The 26,296-nt window shown below is 43.0% G+C and overlaps 1 protein-coding gene across 1 annotated transcript in view; it reads right to left on the reverse strand.

Annotated features, from left to right (window-relative positions):
• The window catches only part of Rigi (RNA sensor RIG-I), a 50,592-nt gene that overhangs the window by 12,044 nt on the left and 12,252 nt on the right, over positions 1-26,296 (reverse strand). Inside the window, exons 3-15 of the mRNA XM_059254107.1 lie at positions 21,487-21,668; positions 20,450-20,597; positions 19,217-19,339; positions 17,577-17,684; positions 17,057-17,210; positions 15,780-16,038; positions 13,690-13,852; positions 12,241-12,345; positions 9,447-9,604; positions 8,382-8,517; positions 5,930-6,078; positions 2,876-2,966; positions 881-1,051 (exon numbers count right to left, since the gene is read on the reverse strand). Coding sequence (XP_059110090.1) covers positions 881-1,051; positions 2,876-2,966; positions 5,930-6,078; positions 8,382-8,517; positions 9,447-9,604; positions 12,241-12,345; positions 13,690-13,852; positions 15,780-16,038; positions 17,057-17,210; positions 17,577-17,684; positions 19,217-19,339; positions 20,450-20,597; positions 21,487-21,668 — 1,947 coding nt within the window. The remainder of the gene's footprint in view (positions 1-880; positions 1,052-2,875; positions 2,967-5,929; positions 6,079-8,381; positions 8,518-9,446; positions 9,605-12,240; positions 12,346-13,689; positions 13,853-15,779; positions 16,039-17,056; positions 17,211-17,576; positions 17,685-19,216; positions 19,340-20,449; positions 20,598-21,486; positions 21,669-26,296) is intronic.

Below are 26,296 nucleotides of genomic sequence, written 5' to 3' on the forward strand. Positions count from 1 at the left end.
CCCCCAGTCATGGCACCATGAGCACTCAGTCATGGCACCATGAAACCTCAGTCATGGCTCCATGAGCACTCAGTCATGGCTCCATGAAACCTCAGTCATGGCTCCATGAGCCCTCAGTCATGGCTCCATGAGCACTCAGTCATGGCTCCATGAGCCCTCAGTCATGGCACCATGAGCACTCCCACCTGAACCCTCGTGCAATGGGGAAAGAGGGTTTCTCACCCACACTCTCACCCTGGAGTGCGGATGAGAACTAGTCAGTGCCATTACAGAGACAGGTATAACGAGGCTCATGGGCATTTGAACGAGAGATTATTCTGGGAGAACTAGGTTATGTGCCATGGAGACAGAAAAGGACACAAAATACAAAAGGACAGTATGTGAGACATTCAACAGGCAGTAAGCAGAGTCTGGTTGGCTGGACTGGCAAGTAAGCAGAGGAGGAGAATGAGAAGCAAATGGGAATAATGAGCGACACACACACAGCCATGATTCAGGAAGGGTAAAATGGGGTGGGGGGCTGTTCCTGGGGAAGCAAGGGAAGGGAGGGAGGACTATGGAACACAGGAGCTACTCACCACAACCATGAAAGGTCTACTCGCTGACCGGCAAAGCCTCAGGCTTAGTGGATATTATATTTTCGTAAATATGCCAGTGAACGCTGGGCATTAAGCAGCGCCATTGTGAAGAGACACAATGGAGTATTATGGGTAAAACTGTACCCACCCAATCCTGACCAGGTAAGTCAGCTTTTAGACTAACAGCACCAGAGTCGAGTGCGCCATCAGTCACATAATACAGCTCAGTAAAGAAGGAAGGCCAAACACCCACAAGCCAGACAAAATGGGAGCCAGGTAGGGATGACATCAGCAGCTCTCACCTCTGGTTTGGATCATTTTGATGACATTGCCCACATACTCATACAGGATGACCAGATTGCACTGAGCAATGTCAATGCCTTCATCAGCGACCGAGGTAGCAATCAGAATGTTGTTGTCTCCGCTGGCTCTGAATGCTTCCAGCGCACACTTCTGGGCTGGGAGTGTCATCCCTATGTGGGATAAAGAGGTAGTACAACTCACTCGTGAAAGAATTATGCTCTTGGAAAACCAGCTACTAATTAGGAACCATTTAAAAGTGAAAAGTTATTTTTACCTTGAAAAACAAAAAAAGCACACAGTATATCAGATTTCACCTAATTACTATTTTTCCATTTGGCAGATGAAGAAAATAAGGCATAGAAGTTATAACGTGTTTCACAATCTAGAAACTAAAAATGCTACAGATAAGGGAATCTGAAAATGTTCAGACAGCAAACAACCTGTAGCTTTTTTTTTTTTTAATTCACATTTTTTTCTGGGTTAGCTATGAAACAAGAAGGAACTATCCAGGAAACAAAAATTATCAGCATCATCTCAGCCTATCTATTCATTCACCTAACACTCAGTCAGCAATTATGGACTATGGTTTGTCAGGTAAGAATATGATGGCTAAAGACGACATTTTTATCTACCAGAATGATAAGCAGGAAGCCATGGCAAAGGAAGTGGGGTGAGAACCACAAAATGGAAATGTTGGGGGAGGTCAGCTCAGGTGTGAGGACAAGGATGGCTACTGGGTACAAGCAGGGCACTGAGTAAGGTCTCAATACATGATGGAAAGATGGATGGATGCATCGATGGATGGATAGATGAATGTATCAATAGAAGGAAGGGAGGGAGGAAGAAAGAAGAATGGCAGGATCCACACATGCATGGATGAACAGATAAGAAAACAGTAAGTGTCTATTTGTATGTCAGTTACAAAGTTTGAAAATCAAGTTGGATTCATGTTGGAGAGATGGCAAAGAACTTTGAGATCCAGTCACAGTAAGATAGTATTAGACTTGAAACCACACTTTCAAAACTTGAACCCACTCTATGTTTATGAGATCTGGAAATTCCATGTGGGAAAAGTACCAGAACAGTGAGTGAGGACCAAGAGGACAGGGGCGGAGGCTTGTTTAGTCTAAACGACACTGGCAGGAAGAGCAGGGTGACGACATGTCATAGGGCAGGAGATAGTCTGGGAGCTGGGCCAAAGCTGTGATGAGGACTAGCAACACAGGATTCTTCCAGGTAATGATGACCTCCCACCCTGTGACCACACTAGCTAGAGTTCAGGGTTGCCTGGACCGTTTTTAAACTATAAAATATGCAGTAGACAGAACAAAATCTACCCTGCAAAGAATAACAATATAATAGATGCAGAATATTTTTATTTCCAGAATTTGAAGAGAGGCATGAGCCAAGAGTGCGGAAAAGCAACTCCGGCTTTGTCTGCAGGACACAAAAGGAGGCAATTTCCCGCAGGGAACCAGACCAGTGTAGCTTCTGGCATTTGGGACACTGGCCTTCTGAGGCACTGACTGGATCAGGCAGACAGACAGCTGCGGCCATTCGTGTGAAGGGAGCCTGCAGACATGGTTAAGATCCTAATCAGTTGAGTTACATGAGAAGTGAGTTCATCTAAGTGGGCCCGACCTAGTCTCATGACCTTTTGAACGAGGGTGTGGGCCTTCCCTGAGCTCAGAGACCTAAACAATTCATGTGCAGGGGCTTCCAAGCTGTTCTTGGCTCCTCCTCCTGACTAACTGCCCTGCCTGCAGGTTTCAGGTTTGCATTGCCAGCCTAACTGTGTGTTCATTTTCAGGAAATCTCTGCACGCTGCACTGAGAACAGATATAAATACACATCCATACCACATACATATGTGTAATCTCCTAGTCGCTTTATCTCTCTGGTTAAACTCTGACTGATACAAGCACAAAATAATGGAACGTGGTGTACATTTTATATACATAGTATGCTACATCTAATTCACTATACACAAATACCTGTGGCCTGGTTGGTTTTGCCTCTTCCAGTCAATATGCCAGGCTTTAGAAAGCCAAGTCCAGGATTTTCTTCAATCCACTTCTTTAAAGCCTTGAAGTGAGAAGCAATGACCAGTTGGACACTACTTGTAAACATTAAACCTTGCATTAATTCAGCATAGAATATATTTACAAAAAGAACATAAAACCGAAGATACAGATAGATTTCAGACTGACAAATCCCAGATTCCAAACAACAACGAATTCTAGTGGCCTAGAACTCTGTGGTTCGTTGTGGCTTCATTTGTGAGATGTTTTAAGTGACAAAAAGGCGAAGTTTAGCACACGGGTACACAGAATAAGTGGATTTAGCAAGACTTTGAGATGCAAGGTCAGTATGTGTAATCAATTGCATGATTACATACCAGCAACAGACAATTGCAATTTGAAAATCTGTGTGTTGTGTGTGGGTGTACATGGCTGACCATGTTGGGGGGATGAGCATGTGTGTGTACATGCATGTGGAGGCCTGGGGTCGTCCTCAGTCCTCAGGTGTCATTCCTTAAGAGCCCCCCCCCCTTGGCCGCCGCCGCCGCCGCCGCCACCGCTGCCTTAGTTCATTTTGAGACTGAGGACTGAGTAACTCCTTGGGGATTGCCCAGCAGGCTGATGTAGCTGGTCAGCAAGCCCCAGGGTTCTGCTTCTCTCTGCCTCCCCAGTGCTGGGCTTACAAGTGTGCACAACCATGCTCAGCATTTTTGTGGGGGTGCTGGGGACTTAAAATCCAGTCCAGATGCCTGCACTTCAAATACTTTACTAGCTGAGCTATCTTCCCAGCCCAAAATGTGAAATATTTTAAAGTAAATATTTAAAAATGGCATCACTAAAACTAATACCTAAGTACGAATCTAACAAAATGTACACACGACCTCTATACTAAAAATGACAAAACACTAATCAAACCCAGCAAAGGGGGCTGGAGAGATGGCTCAGCGGTTAAGAGCACTGGCTGCTCTTCCAGAGGACCTGGGTTCAGTTCCCAGCACCTATATGGCCGCTCACAACTGTCTGTAACTCCAGTTCCAGAGAATCTCACGCCCCTTTCTGACCTCTGTGAGCACTGCATGCAATATACAGATACACATGCAGGAAAAACACCCACATACATTAAAAAAACAAACAAACCAGCAAAGAGCACAAGACAGGTAACCTTCAGTGACTTCTACCTCCTATGAAAAGACTTTGCAGCTTCTTTCTGAAATGCACAATAAGGTAGATGTAGCGGGACTTGTAAAAGTGACAGTGTCCACTGGGCCCTCTTCCTTTCAGTCTCCTGTACGTCACTCACTTTAGGCAGAGCCAGATGCCATGCTGGAGGCACATCTTTGCAAGCCTGCCTACAAACCTGCAAAAGGAGCCGAGAGGTTGACCCTGAGTCCTGAGCTAACTGCGGCCTCATGGGACCTGGAGCCATAAGCACCCAGTTCCCAGATCCTGGCCCATGGATGTCATAGGATAATACATGTTGGTAATTTTCTGGCTCTAGCTTTGTAAGTAATTGACTCTTCAGCAAAAATAATACAGAAACTCTACATAAATGGAGATACACTATGGCTCTTGGCTTGAAGACTCAATATTAATGTCTTTCTTCCTTTATCTATCCACAGATTCAATGCAACTTCAAAAAAGACCCTGGGGGATATTTTTCATAGATGTGGAAAATCTGATTCCAAAATATACACAGTAGACAATGGAATGCAGATTTTAAAACTTAGGAAAAAAAAAAAAGCTAAAGTATTCACATTGCCCTTTTTCAAGCTTATTAGAAAGCTACAGCACTCAAAACTATGGGACAGATTCAAGAATTGATGTTTAAATCATGGCAACAGATGTATAAATCAATAAGAAATAGAAATTAGGGGTTGGGGATTTAGCTCAGTGGTAGAGCACTTGCCTAGCAAGCTCAAGGCCCTGGGTTCAGTCCTCAGCTCTGGGGGGAAAAAAGGAAATAGAAATTAATCCATCCAAATATAGTCAATAGATTGTTTTAAGTTACAAAAGTAATTCAATAAAGGATTGTCTTGTCAACAGACGATAAGACGTATAAATCCAAAGGAGGAGGAGGAACGGGACATTCACCCCACCTCATACTATATATAAAAATACAAAAAATTCCAGACGGAACAGAGAAAACTTTTGTGACCTTAAACATCAGCCAAAGCCAGGGGGAAAACAAACAAACAAACAAAAACAGACTTGAAACATTCAGTGTGCAGAGACACTGTTAAGATAACTAAGCTGGGCGGTGGCACGCACCCTTAATCCCAGCACTCAGGAGGCAGAGGCAGGCAGATATCTGAGTTCAAGGCCAACCTGGTCTACAGAGTGAGTTCCAGGACAGCCAGGGCTACACAGAGAAACTATGTCTCAAACCATGTCCCACCACCATTAAAAAAAAGAAAAAAAAGATAACTAAAAAGCAGGCTGTAGGCCAGCAGAAAACACTTCAAATCCCTTGTCTCAACAGAGGACTTTTTTGGCCATCCTACAAAAGACTCTTGAAAACTTAACAATAAGATGGTAACCTATTTTTTTTTTTCCAGAATTTGGGATTAAACTCACGGATGCTAGGTGAGTGCTCAACCATTGAGCTGTAGCTCCAGCCCAAAAGCTCAACTTTGGCATTGGTTTTAAAATCTGAATACATAAACTTTTTAAAGATGATCTCAAGACAAACTTCTAAGCATATGAGATGTCCAAGCATATTAGTTACTAATCAATGTAAATCAAAACCTACAGGATGGCTGGAAATGACAATTTTAACAGGAAAGTCTTAAAAAGGATGAAGTGCTAAGACTTAGAACATGAGGAAATAAAAGAGTGAGGTATTAGTGTAAGGATAAACAATCAGGGCAGGCCCACACATGCATGGAGACTTGATTACAGGGCAGTGAAGAATGGGCAACCTTTTCAGTAAAGTAGAGCCAATCTGTTGTGCGTGTGCATGGATGGACACACACATACACACACACACACACACACACACACACACACACACACACACACAAGGCTTACATCCACAAGTGCTCTGGTTTTCACGAAGAGAATGGTTTTGGTCTCGGGCTTTAAGTGGTACTCTTCTTGTAAGATCAAGTAGAGGTCTCTGAGTTTAGGGTTCTCGTTGCTGGGATCTGTGGAAACCTTTTCTAGGTCCTCCAGCTTTTCTGCAAATGGAGAACAGTTTGCAAAAGGCTAATGAATGTTAAAGCTTTAGAACTGTGGCCTTCTATTTCAAACAGTTAACCTCTCCATTGTTAGCCAGAAATCTGAGAAGTAAACACTAATTTCAACTGGTGTACCCCTTTAGAAAGCAGTTTAGCAATATAAAGCTCACACATTCTTTAGTGCAGTAATCTACAGCTAGGAATTTGACTCAATAGTTCTATTTAGAAAACTGTGCAGAAGATTCCGAGGACAGTCACTGAGATTGTTGAGACTATGAAAGAAATACAGAAAACAACACAAACACTGAGTGACTGAGAAGCTGCTCCACAGATCTTAGGCTACCTGGCTGATGGAAATACAACGTTGCTGTTAAAATTAAAGAGGTATGTACCTGCTGATATGGAAAGATTTAAAAGACACACATTTTCTGTTTGTTTTGCTTTGTTTGTTTAATTTTTCGACACAGGGTTTCTCTGTGTATCACTGGTTGTCCTGGAACTTGCTCTGTAGACCAAGCTGGCCTCGAGCTCAGTGCTGGGATTAAAGGTGGGCTTTCAAAAAGATATTTTAAGTTAAAAACTGAAACACAGAATATCTTAACTTTAAAAAAAAAAAAAAGTGTGGTGTGCTAGAGCCAGATCAAACTGGATTACGGTGGTCAACTGTGAAGTTCTTGAGAATTGTAGTGTCTGGTTTTAAATATCACCTTAAAAATTCAATTCTCTATCCTTGCAGCTCGATGACCTATATAAAAACAAATATAACGAATAGTCATGCTCATTAACATCCTAATTCATTTTCTCACACTGTACTATGAGTTATACTCTTGAGTTGTTGTGCATGCATGTATGTACACATCTAGAGTGTATGTATGGTAGAAATGTTAGCATGTGTTCAACTGTACACAAGTTCAATGAAATATTGGTGGTTGGAAATTGATCATCATAGAAGTACTTATACACGGAAATGAAGGTGACACCTGCTTCATCCTTTGTTGGCAGTCTAGACTTCGTAAAATGCTAAGTATATAATGCAGATTAAATTTAGCTATTATTTATGAATCGTGTAAAAATGCAGAAATGCCCTCCCTGTGTTTGAAGCTATTACCTAGTTCAGATAAAAAGTTGCTCACTTCGCTGAGAAATCAGCGAGGTGCCAACATGTCTCTGTTGTTTCATTTGGTTCTCACACCTAGCGTTAACAGAAAATAGACCTGACAGCCATATCAGAACTACATTTACTTTGGTAATTGCAATCTCCAGTTGGCTGTGAAGACAATAATCCTGCAGAGACCACGAAAAGCATTCTGTGGGCCACAAATGGCTAAAAGTAATATATACTGAAGAGTTCCATGTTTATTATTTGTGAGTTGCTTACTATGTTATCCCCCATATCAGTAAAATTTATAATAAACATATGCAATTTGTCTACACATTTTCTCCCAGATAACTAACTGTATGTTTATCAACACAGCACATCACTGGCTACACATATGTATAATAAGTAATTTAGTATAGACAAAAAAGTTATTAGTAGTGATTGCTTCTAGGAAAAGTAATTTGAAAGGAGAAAGAAAACATGTTCCATTTACTATTTCCAATGTTTGGAGTATAATGTAAGGGCAGTAGGGGTATATTTCTCATTATTAGAAGTATACATAAGCCAGTCGGTGGTGGCACACGCCTTTAATCCCAGCATTTTGGACGCAGAGGCAGACAGATCTCTGTGAGTTTGAGGCCAGCCTGGTCCACAGAGAGAGTTCCTGGACAGCCTGGGCTACACAGAGAAACCCTGTCTCAAAAAAAAAACCAACAAAAAAAGAAGCATATATAAAGCATAGTCTTCTTAACATCATTAGAACACATGCTGGTGTTATTAAACCTTTTTAAATTGCCAAGTTGAACAGAATGCTACTACTTATTAACTGTGGGAAGCAGCTTTTCCAAATCCCACTGTTTTCCCTTTTCCCAAATAAAAAGTGGAAAAACCACGGATGTGTCTGTAGGGATTAGATTTTTTCTGAAGCCAAACCCTCCTGTGTTTTTTGTTTGTTTGTTTGGTTGGTTGGTTGGTTGGTTGGTTGGTTGGTTGGTTGGCTTTAAGGCTTTTGCTTTATGTTTGTAGTGCTAGGGGTTTCATGCTAAGGTCATGCTCCATCACAGCCCCTATAATGTCTCATCTTAAACCCCGCACAACAGCACCAGCGAATAACTAGACGCTAAGTGTGATGTGCACGCTGCTGATCAAGCCACCAGACTCCAGAGACTCCCGACCTCGGAAGTCACCCTGGAGTCACCCTCACCTTCAAACCTCCGAGTAAGATCTTGCTCAGTCTCATCAAATGCTGCTTCTCGGACATCGTGGAAGAAGGCTTTGAGGTAATTAAGGGCATCCTTCATCTGTGCATCCTCACTGATGATGAGAGCATCGTTGTATTTCTGTTTGAAATCAAAGGTGAGTCTCAGTACCTTTCCAAGTCCCCATGTTCCCCACACTGACGTTCAACCAGCTGTACTTAGTACAAAACTGGTTTCAGGAAAATCTTTCTCATATTGCACTGCTGAGGTTTTAGAGGTAAATGGCCTTTAGTGGGTCTATGATAAAACCCTCTGAACCTAAATCTGGTTTCCTTTTTTGTTTTAGTTAACTAGAAATATTAATTAAGTAGATTCACTTTGTATTGTAAAATTATGCCTTGGGAGAGAAGGAGAAACAGTGTATCATAAGAAACAATAATAAAAGCAAGTCAGCAAGTTTGACATCACCTTGCATCATAGTGCTGACATTCTTCTTAAATGCCAGAGTCATAAATAAAACGTACATGGGCCTTTCAGAATGATGGCCCTTACCCCCTCTGCTGAGAGTCCAGAAAGCATTAAGATTCCATGAACACACGCTATGGAACAAGTCCTTAAATAAATACGTTCCATAGCCTAGCAACAGTGGCAGCTGCTCCCGCCATTCCTTTCTTCTGTGTTAACCAGAGCCCCAGGGTTCTAAGTTTGTGGCTTTAACAAAGTAAGGCCACACAGGCGTCAGGATGTGGCGACAGGAGCCACTTCTTGAACTCAGAGATGGGGTTACCAATCACAAATCTAGAGTAGTAGTCTTTCGTCATCACCCGGCTTTCTCCAACCACATCCATAAGGCAGAGCTGGAGGCTTGACATGGACCCTGAACCTCTCTCTGCTCCAGTCTTGTAGCCTGGCTGTTAAATTTCAGAGAACAAAGGAGGGTGGTGATGACTTTCTGGAAAGTTCCTAATGAAGCCCTTGGCTAGGAAGCTAATGTTCTCTCAGCTGCCACCGTGCAGACCCCAGGAGCCGCAGTGACCAAAGCATGCCATTCAAAGCAGCAATCCATCTACCCGCAGATGGGATGTGTATAGAAAGAGCGCTCTGCAGATCCTGCTCTCCTCCTCTTTGTCCGGCATCTGGAAGACCATGCACGCTTTGTGAACTGCAACAATCCACTGTTCGTACTTCTGGGTGCCAAATTCTCTATTTTGAATTTGAAAAAACTTCCCTAGAGGGCAAAACAAATCAATAAACAAACAAACAAATGAACAAGTGGTCTGCAAGCATTGGTTCTAACAAGCCTCGTCCTCTAATTTTCTTTCTTATTCATTGTAAGTGGTATTTATCCTGAAGTAGCCTGAGTTTTCAGCTGTGTGTGCGCACGCACACATGCGTGTGCAAGTAAAGTGATTACTTAGTAAATGGTCCAAATCAAAGTGCTTTTCATTCATAATTGCATTTATTTTTTTTCTAATTTGGTGAGGTCAATATTTCATTTTACAAAGAGGTAACGGATTTGGAAAGAACTGAGTAAGGGGGACTGGAGAGATGACTCAGCAGTTAGGCTCTTGCAGAGGACCCAAGTTCAGCTCCCAGCACTCATGTTGGGCGGCTTCCAACCACCTGTAAATCCAGGTCCAGGGGGATTCAGTGCCCTTTTCTGGCCCCTAGGAGCAACAACACTCATCCCCCACAGTCACATGAGCATACACACAATTTTTTTAAATAAATCTTTTCATGAAAGGAAAACTAAATAATTTACCCAAAGCACACAACTCGTATTGTGTGGGTGTGGCAAGAACTCAAACCCAGCTATGTGATGTCTAAGCCCTACAGGTCTAAGGGGCTGACAGCCAAAGTAATTAAGAAATAAAAAAAAAAAACACAATGTTGCCTTTAAAAACAAAGACACCGTAAGAATAATAAGTCTCAAGAGCTTCATCAGAGACAGGTATATAAAATGGGAGCACCAGTACCCAACACAGCCTGCTCTGCTTTGCTATGAGGTCGGGACACCTGATCTCTGGGCAGCACTCACAGCACCAACCACAGCAGAGCACAGAGATGTTGTTCTGGGTACATCTGGGTGCACACCTGGAGCTAAGCCTAGCTGCCTGGTTCAGACTCGTAGGGTCCACAGTGATCCAGACTCTGGGGGTGGGGAGTGAGGGTGGGGTGCCAGCATGGGGAGAGGTGAAAAGTTGAAATGGAAATAGCCACAGTGGCTTGGTCTATTAGTTTAGTTTCCTGGGCTTCTTGAGACAAGCACAGGACAGTAAAATTCAAAGACAAGAAATGCATTTATGCATTAAATGTCTCCCCTCACCCATTCATTTTCAATAATAGAGCAAAGGACTGATACCCAACAGGTAACAGTGGCAGGCTTCTTCCCTGCTTCCACCCCACAGACAGGGTCTCAGTATGTAGCCCAGGCTGGCCCTCAGACTCACAACCTTGTAGACTCAGTCTCCAAGCTGCAGGGGTTACAGATGTTGCCACCACACCCAGCTCACAATGAGATGTTTTCCCAGTTCCAGGAGAAACGAGGTGGCTATCGACAGTTACTCAATGTGAGGTGGTGGGAAACTATTCTATGCTATTAGGAAATGAGTTATTGACAGGATTTGGACTTGAGGAAGTGTAGATGTTAGCTACAGTGAAAGGAATAACTCAGTAAAAGTCTGTTCATTCATCATCACTTTAGTCAGAGTATGTCATCCTGTTCCTGGGTGACCCATGCACCTCCTAACTCGTCTCTTCACAGCCTGCCTTTTTTCCTCCATCGAGTTCCTACCAAGTAGCTACACAGTTTCCAAAACAGTAGAGGAGAGAGCACGCTACCCCAGGCTACTACTTCAGGGCCTTCAGTGGATTCATTACCTAAACTCCTCCCCCAGTGCTGTCCTTAGAAACTGTTTGTCTCCTAGATGCTCATGTGGCAAAAGGCTGGTCCCCAGCATGATGAGGTTAAGAGGTGGTGGCACTTTCAAGAGCTGAGGACAGTGAGAGGGTGTAATTGGGGGCATTGCTCCTGGAAGGGACTAATGCAGATCTAATGGAGGCCCAGTGTTGATGCACATCTTGGGAGGAGGAGGCAGCAAGTTCCCAGTTCAAGGCTAGCCTGCACTGTATACAGAGATTCTGTCTCAAAAGAAAAAAGAAGGAAGTAAATTCAGAAGATGATTTAAAGACAGTATTTTTCAGGTATGTATGTCCAGATGCATCTGCTTTGGATTTGAAAAGAAAATAAAGCAAAAGAGAATTAAAGAATTCTTATAAGGTGCCTAAATAACCAAGAATGGAGAAAGTCAACAGATGAGGCAGGAATGGTGGTTCATGCTAACAACTCCAAGACTCAGAAGGCTGAAGCAAGAGGACTCTGCAAGTTCAAAGCCAGCCCAGTCATATAGCAAGTTTCAGACCAACCAGTGATACAGAAAAAGACCTTGTCTCACAAACAACTAGAGAAATGGAAGCCAGAGAGACAGCTTGGGTTCAATTCCCAACAGAACTGTGGCAGCTCACAACTGTCTGTAACTCCAGTTCTAGGGCATCTGACACACTCTTCACACATGTGGTACACATACATACGTGCAGACAAAAACACCTATACACAGAAAATAAAAATAAATCCTTTAAAAAGGGCTAGAGAAAAGAAAGGAGGTGGAAAAAAAGGATGAAGAGATAAAGAAGATATAGAGAAAGGAGGAGAAATACGTGTGGATAAGAGAATAAATCACTCCACATCTAGATATAATCTCACCATTGAACTGAAAAGACACTAATGGGCAATAAATGACTCTCACCAAGTGGAAGGGATACAAAAAGTGAGATTTAGCTCATCATGAGTTAGCACAGACTTACCAAGTTCCTCGGAGACCTTCTTTGCCAGTTTCTCTGTCTCCTTCATCAGCTGAGATATGATGGACTTAAAGGTGTTGATAGTCCGTGATTCTACTTTCCTGAAAACTAGGATTGAATGAACGTGAGTAGTTTGAAGGACACACAGGTCAAACGCTGCCATTTCCAAATCCTCCTCTGCCCTCGTCACATCCCCTGGAAAGCCACAGGCTCCAAGCTTACCAGTAAGCGGCCCAAATCACAGCAAATACTCAAAAGCATTGAAACAGCTTCACGTTGCTTCCTGTGCTGAGTCTAATGTCCCTCCTGGCCTAGGTGTAATCCAGCCTCTCAGTCTAGGTTTCCTGGTGCCTCTACTCTGACAAGTCTGGTAGCCCTCTGGTTTCTGAAGACACCAAATCCAGCCCTGTTTCTCTGCTTTCCTATATTCCTTCTCCGCACCATCTAGCCCCTGAAGAGTGTTCCCATTGATCTTACTATTCACGTGCTATGTTCTGGTGGTAGAGAGTTGACAAGAACTACCAGATGCTGCACAGAAGGCTGATCCTTGGAGGAAAGAAAGGTGTGCTCCTAAACTCGCCCATCAGAGTCCTGCAATGCGGGCGCAGGCAAGGTATTGCGGAGCAAGGGAAGGAAAGTCAGTCTCTCTGGGGAGGCTGCTGTAAAATAAGCATGAGAAGGAGAAAGGCAGGACCAGGAGCGGCCAAGCACAAAGCCCAGCTGGGACGCAGGCTCAGAACAGCACAGGGAGGGTTTGCAGAGTCAGGGAAAGCAATGTAGTCTTTACAAGACTTGGAAGTAGAAGAAGCTCAAAGGGCTCAAATTATAGAGAAATTCACGGGTGTTGCAAAAGGGACGTGGTGGGCCTGTCGTCACACTCTCCATGGGGGACTCTCAGAAATGAACAGGGCCGGGGGCCCCCCAGCCCACTGTATGCATTCTGCCACTGACTCGAAATCAGTGCAGGCCAAGACGAAGCCGTGTGTAACTGCTCTACCTCCGGGCTTACATGGCTAGTTAATCATTAATAACCATCTGCTAGTGAATCTCATTTTTAAAACCTGTTCCGGTCATTTGATGAGAGCTATTATGATTCAGATCATTCCAACTACAATTATCAGATCCATACAGGAACAAGATGACCCCATAGTACCTGCCTAGGGCATGGAGCCCAGAGGCCTGACCCAGCCACTGGCTCTCAGCTCTCTTGCTGGTGCTTGCTAAGGGTTTTAGAGATAAAGAGCAAGGATGTTTGTCCCTCTCAGGCTACTTTTGAGACTCATGCATCACTCGGGAGAAGAGGTCGATTAGGGAGAAAGATAAGACGTGACTATTTCTGAAGTTTGGAGTTAAAATGCTTTTACCAAACAAATGCCTCAGAGTTCATCCATCTGAAGTAGGAGGAGCAGAGAGTCACAAGTTCCCAAGGGGTGTGTTGCTGAACCCACTTACTTTTCTGGGGCTTATAAACAACCTGCTCCAGTTCTTCCACATTGTCCCTGACCGTGGCGATCACGGACACATCCAGGGCGGCGCAGAGTTTGCAGATGTGCTGAATGGCTTCCTCTACGGTTTTGGCGTCTCCAACACCAACTGAGGCAGTCAGCCCGATAACCTGTAAGGAGCATCCCCAACACTGGTTCTCGGACGTTCTCCAGGATGCTGTGAGCAGAAGGGCCCCTGAAGTGTAGCACTAAATAAATTTCATCATCCAGACACTAGCCAGAGGAAGAACGGAGAGGAAACCTTTTCCAGGCAGGGCTAGTCTTTCTTTACCCCGTGTCGCCTACTAAGGAGGAAAACATCAGATGGGAATGAAAAGGAATAATGTGTCCATTCCAGTCACATCCATTTCTGTTCATTTCTGTGTGCTTTGACAAGCACCCTCAACAGTCAGTGGAGGGGGAATGGCCATTTAAAAATGAGAGCTGTGTAGATTCAGTGAGATAACTTCCTTCAGTAATAACCCGACAACTATGGAGTGATTAACTCACCAGTGAGAAATCTGTTTACCATCAACATTACTTGAGAAGATCAAGCTGTGGGTACCACACTAAATGTCCTTTAACCTGTACTTCTGAAATGGGTAATTATTGGAGCTAAAGAATTGCATACAATTCATGGTTTACAGCCTCCTCTGGGGCCCTGGTACAACACCATCATTCTTCATTGTATCCATCTCTGTTCTCATGCACTGTTTCAAATCGTCTTCATCCTCTCCAGCTCCCTCTCCCATTTCTTTTTTTTTTTTAAAGATTTATTTATTTATTACATATACAGTGTTCTGTCTGCACGAATCCCTGCAGGCCAGAAGAGGGCACCAGATCTCATTACAGATGGTTGTGAGCCACCATGTGGTTGCTGGGAATTGAACTCAGGACCTTTGGAAGAGCAAGCAGTGTTCTTAACCTCTGAGCCATCTCTCCAGCCCCCCATTTCTATATTGATGATTTTCAGCCCAGTGCCTGCCTCTCCTCAGATTGAGAGAAAGGAGAATTTAAACCCATGATTCCTTTCCTTCCTGTCCCATCTAAGAATGGCCCTCTGAAGTGATTCTTCTCATGTGACATTGGACGGGTTGCTGCTCATTTCCTGTGCTAAGCCATAGACTTGCCCACTGACGCTCTACCCTCCAGATGTCTCCAGGAGCATCTGTCATAACTAACAGCTTTACTTTTTGTCCCCTGTTCTCATCCTGCCAAATCTGCTGCTACTGCTCCTTACCTCACTCTCTACACTCAAGTGATACCGTAGATTTCAGGATGCTGGAGCATGCTGGAATCTTTCATAGCTCTGTGTCTCTGGACACACCGCATCCTCTTAATGAAAATCATGAAGTCATCTGCCTGGAAAACCCCTGTTAGTTCCTCTCTTCTCGGTTACGTCTTGTCTTACTTTTACTTATGTTTCAACTACACCCTTTACCCGTCTCTGCAGCAAACCTCATGATAAGCTGTGACATAACTATTATGTACCCGGCTCCCTGTACAAACTTAACTGTATGAGAGCCAACGTTATATCTTCTATATCAGTGTTCCCAGGGCCTAAAACAGTGCCCAAGGCCCATGGAAGCCCATGATTCATACAGTTCGCCCTCAACATCCAGATGTTATAGACATCTGTGAATTCACACAACCATGGATCAAAAATATTTTGTTAACCTCATAAGTGCTAAAATGTATAAATTTCCCATCTTCATTCCCTAAGCAATACAGTATAAGAACTATTTATATAAAATTTACATTATACTGTACAATATTAGTAATCTAGAGCTGATTCAAAGAACGTAGGAGGAAAGTGTGTAGATTGTATATAAATGCAATGTCATCTCATACAAGAGACTTAAGCAGCCTAGATTTTGGTTCCTGTGAAGGGTATACCAAGGACAACTGTTTGTCAAACGAATGAACCAAAACTAACCAATGAGTTGTAACTGATGGACCTAGAATCGGAGGAGAGTAATCTCTAATGTGGCTACAAGAGTAACTAGATGGAATTCTGGATGATTGTGGCTCCTATGAGACACCATCTGACTGAAATACCTGAGGCAGCGGGTCTGGCGACTCTCCAAGTTTGTGATCTAGGTATCTGAACATGATCTGATTGTACGGGTGGTGTTTGCTGGTGTTGTGGCATTCATCAAATATCATCAAGGTGAAGACGGACAGTGAGGGGATGGTCCCATTGTTGAGATTGTTCACAAGAATCTGGGGTGTCAGGATAATGATGTCATTGTTTTCAATAAAGGGCTGCACTGAGACATTATCAGTCGTTGCCCCAGAAATGCCCGCTACGTTGTACCTGGGAGATGACAGAAATCCCTTATTACCAACTGCAGTGTGAACAAGGAAACAAAGCTGAAACATCAGATCAGAGCAACAGTGAATGACGTCCCCCTAAGCCCAAGAGACTGCAACCAGGGAGTAATTTAAGCTTACACTCAAACCTGACACAAATCCAGGGATCAGGAAATGCAAGCTGGTTAATTGACCACAGTATATTTATTCTTTCAAGTCATTAGGAGATGAATAATTCTTTTTTTTTTTTTTTTTTTTTGAGACAGGGTTTCTCTGTGTAGCTTTGCGCCTTTCCTGGATCTCGCTCTGTAGCCTAGGCTGGCCTCGAACTCACAGAGATCTGCCTGCCTCTGCCTCAGGAGTGCTGGGATTAAAGGCATGCACCACCACCACACGGCTGAATAATTCTTAAAAGAGTAATGTCAAATGAAGTATAAAATCATTAAGAATGACTGGTGTATCATCTTCAGCCACCAAGTCATTCACTCTGTCAGAGCAATCCATGAAGGCTTAGCACTTCTGGGGGAGCTAAATGAAAAATGTTATTCCACAAAGGAGTTACCTCTAAAGGCTAAGTCTATGTTTATTTTCTTTGAAACATACAGAAAAGGGGCTGGAGAGATGGCTCAGTAGTTAAGAGTACTGGCCGTTCTTCCAGAGGACCAGGGTTCAATTCCCAGAACCCACGTGGCAGCTCACAACTGTCTGTAACTCCAGTTCCAGGGTATCCAACACTCTCATACAGACATAGATGCGAGCAAAATACCAATGCACATAAAATAAAACTATAAATTATTTAAAAAACCACACACACACACAGAACAACCAGGCACATCATTGTACACTGTAATCCCAGTATTTAGAGGGTAAAAGCAAGAAGATCATATCGTCTAGGCCAACCTCAGCTACAATAGTGAGTTGGAAGACAGCTCTGGTAATATGAAAAAAAAAAAAGTATATTCACGTCATGAAGCTAGAATTTAAAGAAAGAAAAAAGCAGTTGGACTGATTGTAATACATACCCAAGTCTTTCAAAATAGCGTGAGAACACAGTTGCCTGCTGTTCATAGACAGGAATTTGATTAGCAAAGAAGACCACTTTCCCTTTCTGTCCATGTGGGAATCTTTTAAGATGATGTTCACATATAAGAAGTGACACGAAGGTTTTCCCACAACCTTTCAATAGAAACGGATAATCAACGTTAGATGCTTCTCTAGAATGTACTTGTTTTCGGCTTCTCTACCACCGTTGGGATACAAATGAACTAATCGGTCATCTGCACTGACGTGACAATTTAAACGATGGCTAAAAACCATCCAGCTACGTCCTAGGGAACATGCACAAACCGAAAGCAAACAAAGAGGGCGTTTCTCTTCCCTTGTCCATGCCCCTTAACAAGATACGTTGAGACTATTGAGAGGACAGATTTCCCAAGGGCAAATACAACAAGAAAAACCTTGAACTTCTTCATTGTATCACGGCACCCAAAGACAGAAGAAAAAGCAAAGAGAAAATGACGTAAGTTACTGCAATTGACTCACCAGTAGGAGCACATATTATTGTATTTTTCCCTTTCTCAGCAGGCAGAGCAAGCTCCAGCTGGTAATTTCTTGGTTTCAATGGGCTGTTCAAATTATTAGAAGACGCTTCTACAGTAGAGAGGGAACAGGTTACCAACAGCCAGAGCTCTAACCACCGTTCAGTGGACATGAGTTCTGACTCTAGCAACAAGGGCCCCGTTTTGGAGGTATGGAATCTGGCCTCTTATCAACTGGCCCACTTCCCCCATTGATTTGAAGCACACACTTGTCTCTCAGTGATAAAGAATCAACAACAAGGAGACAGGAAAGGCCAAAGTGAATTCTTTCTAAATCATGGAAACATGATTAAGAAGAAAGGAAAACAAGACTGGTCTGATTCAAAGCAAAGCAACTCAGAACAGAGAAGCAAGAGACCCCCAAAGCCAGCTGAGAAGAACCGTGCTGCTGGCATCAGGTTCTCCAAGCAACTTTCACAAGGGGAAACCATGCTGTACGCTTCTCAGGATCCCAGATGGATCAGCACAATGGGAGGTTTAATGATCTGAGGTCTCATCTCAATAACAGCTCAGCACACAAAATGTCAGGAGACAGAAAAGACTGAAATCACCTCGTGTGTCCAACCTTCCCACTATAAAGAAAGAGACTTTCGAGAAAGTTGAGAAAATCAGCTTTGCTTAAAAGACATATATGGATCATGTTCATTATTCATCTTATTTCCTTCCTGGTACATTTTGTTATAAATATGTTAAGGCACATCTTACAACTTTCTGTTCTCTTTATGATGCAAACGTATTTCAAGGAGCACTAGAGACCTTATCCAGCCATAGGTAACTTCACAGCACCGTGTATGTGGGAACCAGTTGACTGAGCCCTCCACACAGAGGCTGGCAAACGGAGGGCACATAGCCCACTCATCCACATGTATGGCAGCCCTGGGATCCTGGAAGGAGACTGAGCAAGTGGCTCAGAAACAGAAGCATTCTTTTAGAATGCAAGGCTGCTTTGAGTGTCACCGACACTGAAGTTCTGTGAACATCACATCAGAGGAAGCTGTGGACGTATATTCTCAGTGGTAGCAGGCAGATAAAAGCAGCAGAGGCCACAAAAGACGGGAACAGTGATTCTAACTATGAAGTCCCTATGGCCACACAAATTCCCTTTCCTTTCCTAATCATCCTTTAAAAAAGATTTTCAAAAGGCATCACAGTGCTGAAGAAAGACCATTATGGAAAAAGACAAATGATGCCCGGTACCTGAGGGTAGGCAGGGATTCTGAGGACAAATGATGCCCGGTACCTGAGGGTAGGCAGGGATTCTGAGGACAAATGATGCCCGGTACCTGAAGGTAGGCAGGGATTCTGAGGACAAATGATGCCCGGTACCTGAAGGTAGGCAGGGATTCTGAGGACAAATGATGCCCGGTACCTGAAGGTAGGCAGGGATTCTGAGGACAAATGATGCCCGGTACCTGAAGGTAGGCAGGGATTCTGAGGACAAATGATGCCCGGTACCTGAAGGTAGGCAGGGATTCTGAGGACAAATGATGCCCAGTACCTGAGGGTGGGCAGGGATTCTGAGGACAAATGATGCCCAGTACCTGAGGGTGGGCCGGGATTCTGAGGATAAATGATGCCCGGTACCTGAGGGTAGGCAGGGATTCTGACTGAGAATCTGGCACTCTGGCTCTTCCTGTATGAAAATCTGTATGCTGGACATCTCTGTTCCATCATCTTCAGCAGCTTTACTTTCAGCCCTTTTGAAACCTTTGTGAGATAACAAAAAACAAAAGCTTAGAATTTCAATGTAATCTGACTGTGGTTTGGGTTGTGAAAGCCCCAAAAGTCCTAACACTGAACATCTAAATTTTGATGAACTCTTACAGCCATGCCTTTCGCTTCCTTAACATTTTATTTATTTTTAAAATTCTTTTATTAGTTAATTTATTGTGTGTGTCACTCATGACACAGGGAGTGTGTGGAGGGCTGAGGACAACTTTCAGGAATTGGTTCTCTCTATCATGTAAGTCCTAGAGGTTGAACTCAGGTCTTCAGGCTCAGTGACAGCAGCCTTTACCTGTAAACCATCTCAAGGGCCACCTTTCAATTCTTAAAGCAACTGGAAGAATCATTTTGAGTTGGAAGCTCAATTTGGTGTTTGAACGCCAGTGTCACTGAGTACCATGTGACTCAAAGTGTGGGACTTGCCGCTGATGAGCAGTACGCACCGTGAGCCCCTCCTCTCTCAGTAGCTCAGGTGGATAACATTTGCAAGAGATTATTCCTAGGCACACGAAAGAGACACTCATGGCTTTCATCTCTAGCTAATCCCTCACCAAAGACATAGACAGTTTCTATGATCATTTATGTTCTAAACAAACCCAGGTGAAAACTAAAACTAGAAACTCAGGTCTTTATCAAACTCAAATTTAAAGCAAGCGTGAGTTTCCAGAAGCCAAATAAGATTGGCTTAGTCACAGCAAATTCTGCATTCCCTCCTGCTCTGTCGGTTCCAGATGGCTTCCAGGCAAGAGAACCAATAAATATCCATCATTCTCAATATTCAGCCTCTACTCTGGTAGGGAGGTAAGTCTTGTGATTTGAACCTTTAGGTGTGGAATTCTCAAGCTATTTCTTTGACAACTTCAATTTGGGCTGGAACCCCTTATTTTTCCTTTCCCAGACTCTTTGGGCTGTGCAGGCTCATTCCCTCCCAGAACTCAGCTTCCCGAGCTTGTTCCCTAGGGATGTAGCCATGGGTTATCTAAACAAAATAGTGTCTATTATGAAAAGCAAACTCTGGTAGGATGTGGCAAAGTCCTGGGGCAAATGGTGAGGGGCACAGTATGGTCCAGGGCTCTTTCTGAAGCAGCCCACCTTCATCAACAATCCACAGCTCACTGAACTTGTTGTCTTCTTTCTCCAAAGCAAGTTTCAAAACCTTGGGCCAGTTCTCCTTATCCGATCTGAGAAGACATTCGACCATCTTCTCCGCACCCGCCATCATTCCTTTGGTGAAGCAGATCTGAGCGAGACAAACGCAGCATGCGAATCAGTTAGCTCAGCTTTCTCTGAAGAGATGTCTACTCAAGTAGCATTTGATGGAAATCACTGTGAAGTACAGTGCAGTAGGTCTTAGTTAGCATCATTTTTTACCCCACCCAGTATTAGCTTTTAAGACAGCCTTTCCTTCACCTTTGTCCTTTATATGTGATATCAATATGTCAAGCCAAATGTTCTCATCTTCTGAATCCTTACATTCGTTGTCATCAGCAGTCCCAGGGCAAAAAGCTAACCCATATGATAACCATTCACACTAAGGATACATCAGCATATAGAGCTATTTGAAAGACCCTAACAGCATGACAGCAAATTCTTTAGAGTAGGCATTTCTAATGATAACTAAAATGTACTTTGTATGTACTATTATGCATGAAGCTGACATAAGCACTTTATGTGTATCGCCTCATTTACTCCTACCAGCATGTTAATAAGGAACATTTTTCTTACTTTAGACAGGAAAAAACAGATGCTTAGAGAAGCTAAATGAATTGTCCAGGATCACATCACTAGTTAAGTGATTGAGAGGAGATTATAATAAATGTATCTATGTCCAAGAGTCTAGCGTTGTTTTTCTTTTCATTTAGTGTACTGTGCAACGTGATCTGCATGTGCACAAAACACTATTGAGAGAAAAAGTAACAGGGCAACCTGAGCTGAAAATGGGTTAAACTTCAAATAGTCTAGCATAAAAAATTACCCCATTCACATTAAAAATTCTTTTCTAGTCATTGCGTCTTCTAGATGAGGGCTTTTACGAGTTTCAATTATCCTTTGAGGGTCTAAAACAACACTGAAAACAGGAGCCGTTTTCCAGAATCGCAGCATTTTTTTCTAATTTTGTGTTAATTTACCTGTCTGATTTCTTCACATTCCTGATTAATTAAGCATTCGGACAATTCAGAAAGGATATCTGTTGGATTGATTCTGGCCTTAAATTCTGGTTGTAAACGTCGTAAAAGTAATCTATGTTCCTCTAACTTTTCAATTTTTTGGAAATCCCAACTTTCAATGGCTTCATAAAGTCCACAGTAACCTGAAAAGAAAGAAAAAACGGGATTTCTTAAATGAGTTCAACGTGAAATGCTTTAACATCAAAACCATAGGAATTCTGTTTGAATCGATGGTAAGAGAACTCAAAACCATCTGCAAATGGCCTCAGTTAGGGCTGACAGGTCGAAGGCTTGGTCCCTAGAGGTTGTCTTTAGAGGTAACTGCACCATGTTGGCGCTGGCTTCATCACGGTTAGCACATTGAGATCATACGGAAGGAGTGATTGAGAACTGTGGCCTCGCTGGAAGAAGTAAGTCTTAGAGATGCGCTTTGGCTCCTTACCATTGCTCTTTGCTTCCTGCCACCCGGAAGTGCGACTTTGGTTCACCACGTGCTCTCCACCGTGGTGCCCTGCCTCACCCGACATGGGTGCGAAGCTATAGATCCACATGGCTCTGTGTTTTCTGCCTTTTATTTCCTCAAGCATTTGGTCACAGTAGTGAAAGTCAACTAATACAGCTATTCATGATTTTCCAAAAAGGAAATAATATTCATTTTTGGCACCCAACAGTTCAGGCCTTCCAAAATTCATTATCTTTCAGGGTAAAGTCCTAAGGACAGATATGAAGCCTTCTATTTGATCTTAGTATAAAATCTTCAAAATGCCCCATGTACTTTAACAATAACATGCAATTTACTTTTTAAAAATGTTTGTTTGTTTGTTTGTTTGTTTGTTTACTTATTTCATGTGTGTCTCTGTGTACCATGAGTGTGTCTGATGCCTGCGGAGGGCCGAAGAGGATGCCAGATCCCTGGATCTGGAGTTACAAATGTTGTTGAGCCATCATGTGAGTGCTGGGAACAAAACCTGCATCCTCTGCAGGAGCAGCAAGTGCTCTTGGCCACAGAGTCATATTTTGGCCCCCAATTTACTTTTAAATTAGTCAAACTCATCATGTTGATCTTCTCAGTAGGAAGAAGTAAAGAAGACGAGAGGATAATGAATCTTACTTCCTGCCCTTGAAGAGCTTTCCTTCCACACCATTTCAAGAAAGAAAAAAAAAGAAGTCATTGGGCAAATAAAGGAGGAAAAATGACTTCAAACTAAAATAACCCAAGAATGTCTCACTGTAAGGCTCTTGGGCAGAATCCCCAAGTTTGTCTGCCTTTAAGACCCACATTTAATTCAATCAGTAGCCTAGGAAGACAATGGTTTTATTCCTATATACCCAAGAAACTAACACAATCCAAGTATCTCCTGGACCTGGGAGATGGCTCAGAAGATAATGAGCTCAGCACACTAGCCTGAGGACCTGAGTTCCTATCCCCAGCTCTCACGTCAAAAGTCAGCCTAGCTAAAGCGGTAAACTCCAGGTTCAGTGAGAGACCCAGTCTCAAATCATAAGGTGAAAAGCTCCTGAGGAAGACACTTAATGTCAACCTCTGGCCTACACAAAAGTGCCCTCACACATGTGTACACACACACAGAAATTAGTGTAACTGATTCTCCAGGTTCATCCACGTGGTAGCATAAGTGAGCTTCCCTTCCCTTTGTAAAACTAAAAAGGATTCCACTGTATGTGTGTACTGCATGTTTTTCTCCTTAAATTGTATTTATTTTTTAACTGTTTATTTATTTATTCTGTGGTGCTGAGATGCGTTTGAGTGTAAGGCCTCACCACAGGCTGGGGGAATGCTACCACCCTAACCAATACTACATTTGTGATAAAGAATATAAAGAATATTAGCACTGCTTGTATCTCAGCTGTGGCAGAAAACACTTTTATGAACATGAGTGAAGAATTCTCTCTTCAAAGCTTTGCTTTAATTCTTTGGGAAATGTGCCAGGTATGGACCTTCTGGATAATGCAATGACTTTTTTTTTTTTTTTTTTTTTTTGGACATGAGTAATGGGTGTGCAGCTATATCTCTCACGGGAGATTTCACTTCCATTCCACTGAGGATGAGTGACTCTGAGCATCTTTTCACATGTTTGATGGCCAGTTGTATGTCTGGAGAATTTCAAATCCTTTCTTTTTTATTCATATTGTGACAGGAGGAGGTGGCACTGGAGTGCCACAGCACATGCGTGGAGGTCAGAAAACAATCTTCAGGAGTTAATTCTCTCTCTCTCCACCTTGTTTTGAAGCAGGGTCTCTCTTTTTGTTTCCGCCATATTCGAGGCTACCTGGCCCATGGGCTTTCAGCCGACTCTTCTGTCTCTACCCCAATCTCACCATAAGAAGGTTTGGAATGCAGATGCACACTGCTGAATCCAGCTGCTTCTCGTGGGTTCTGGGAACCCAGTTCAGGTCATCAGGCTGTGCAGCAAAACCTTTCATGAGCTGAGCCCTCTTACCAGCCCACGTGAGCAGCTGATCCACTTTGTCTATTTTTTAACCAGGTTTCCTCTGTTGAGTTCTAGGAGTCCCTTATATTACATATTATAATACACATCCTATGTATTATAGATACTAATCCCTCATCAAATGTATGATTTATGAACATTTTCTCCCGTTCTACAGGCTGATCTTCCTCTCTGGCAGTTGTGACCTTTGGTCTACAAAGATTTTTAGATTTTATGCAGGCCCATTTGTCCATTTTTGTTCTGCTTAGCTGTGCACTTGGCATCATATCTGCAAACAGAGATGCTTCCCCTCTTACGTTCCAATACAGATGTTTTAAAATTCCCTTTCTTGCCTAAATGTAAGACTTTTTCTAATAAATCTCATGTAATTTTTCACAGTAAAAGTTCGATGTGCTATTTTTGCTTAAGAGACCAAGACTTAAATATAATACTCAGATTAGTTAGAGCCTCCAAAAGGAAAACAATGGATTCTCTGGGGAGGGCTAGGTAAGAGATGAACAAAATAAGCAAAAGATTAGTTTACTTGTCTGTTTATCCCCTTCTGTGCCATTTAAATTGTTAGATAAGGGCTGGGGAGATGGCTCAGCAATTAAGTTCATAATGTTCTTGGAGAGGACCTGAGATCAGGTTCCAGCACCCATGTCCGAGCCTCACAACTGCCAGGAACTCCAGCTGCAAGGGAAGAGCTGGCCTCTGTAGACAATGCACCCACAAGCACATGCCCACTCACAAATACACATACACATATTTAAGAGTAAACAGGGAAGATAAGCATGCATCACTGACGTGGGAAATAGATAATATGTTACAATGATGGTCTGTCTGTAAGGCAGGAAAAAGAAGCGATAATCAACTACTAATCCTGGAAATAGCAGAAAACCAAGTTTTATTTTATAATAAATGGCATTTAAGGCCTTTTACCTAATTAAAACAAAACCATTACTTTTCATAAAACTGTTGCCATCATCACACGGACAGTGTAAGGCTTCCCAGGGCACACCAGCACCTGAGAAGGGCAGTGTGTTTACTTTAGCATCCCCATGTTAATTCAATATACCCGTGTTATAACATAGTGGTTATATCTCATGCATTTGTGAGGCCAGCTCAGACTGGCCTGGAACTCACAGGGATTTGCCCGCCTCTGCCTCACCAGTGCTGGGACTAAAGGCGTGCCCCACCACAGCCAGCTGACACATTTTCCTTGTCTGTTACATCATTCCCCTACAATGACAATAACAGTAGTCCGACGTGGCTTTCTTTTCTTTGGTGTTTCTTATATACACTGTGCCTGATTTTCATATACGTCTTCTCGTTCACTGCTTCTAACACTGAAGAAAAGCACCCTTTGCCTTTTTTCAAGCTGAGCAACAGAGAGGCAAGGAACATGACTAAAACCCCCTTTAGTAAAGGACTGGCTGCATGCTAAAGTGTGATGCTTGACTTCCACCTGCTAATTAATGTCAGTGTAGCACCTCAGACAGAACCTGCGTCGGTAGACCCAGGTCCTGGCTGCCCCCGGCGTTTCTGCTAATTAGCTGTGTGAACCTTGGCAAAGCATCTCCCTAGGCCTTAGTTTTCTCATGTACAGAAAAAGAGAAAGTTGGACATTTCTATGATGTCATTCATCTCCAGATAAGACTGACTCCATATGCTATCAACATCAGAGACCAAAAAACACACAACACAATTGTAATCTGATGTGAGCCAACTAGTCCATTTAAGGATTAGAATATTCCAGGCTGGGTGTGGTGGCAAACACCTTGAATCTCAGCACTTGCAGAAGAGAAGCAGACAGATCTCTATGAGTTCGAGGACAGACTGATCTACACACCAAGTTCCAGGGCAGCCAGAGCTACACAGAGAGACACTGTCTCATAAAAACAAAAAACATACAAAAAAACAAAAATAGAACACTCTAGTACTGGGTACACCTTCTGTTTCTCACCCCTCTGTCTCTTCACCAGAAATAACAATATACTATGTTTAACTTATCAACTCCCTTTGGCTTTTGTCTGAAAAGTCACAAGGCATTTGTTTGCTCCCATATAGCTTATGACACTTAAAATTTAAGGGCTAGAGAGATGGCTCAGTGGTTAAGAGCACGGACTGTTCTGCCAGAGGTCCTGAGTTCAATTCCCAGCAACCACATGGTGGCTCTCAACCACCTGTAATGAGATCTGGTGCCCTCTTCTGGACTGCAGGGACATATGTAGGCAGAACACTGTATACACAATAAACAAATAAATCTTGCTGGGCGGTGGTGGCACACGCCTTTAATCCCAGCACTCAGGAGGCAGAGGCAG

Source organism: Peromyscus eremicus, chromosome 2 (genome assembly GCF_949786415.1).
Source record: "Peromyscus eremicus chromosome 2, PerEre_H2_v1, whole genome shotgun sequence".
Taxonomy (NCBI): Eukaryota; Metazoa; Chordata; class Mammalia; order Rodentia; family Cricetidae; genus Peromyscus; species Peromyscus eremicus.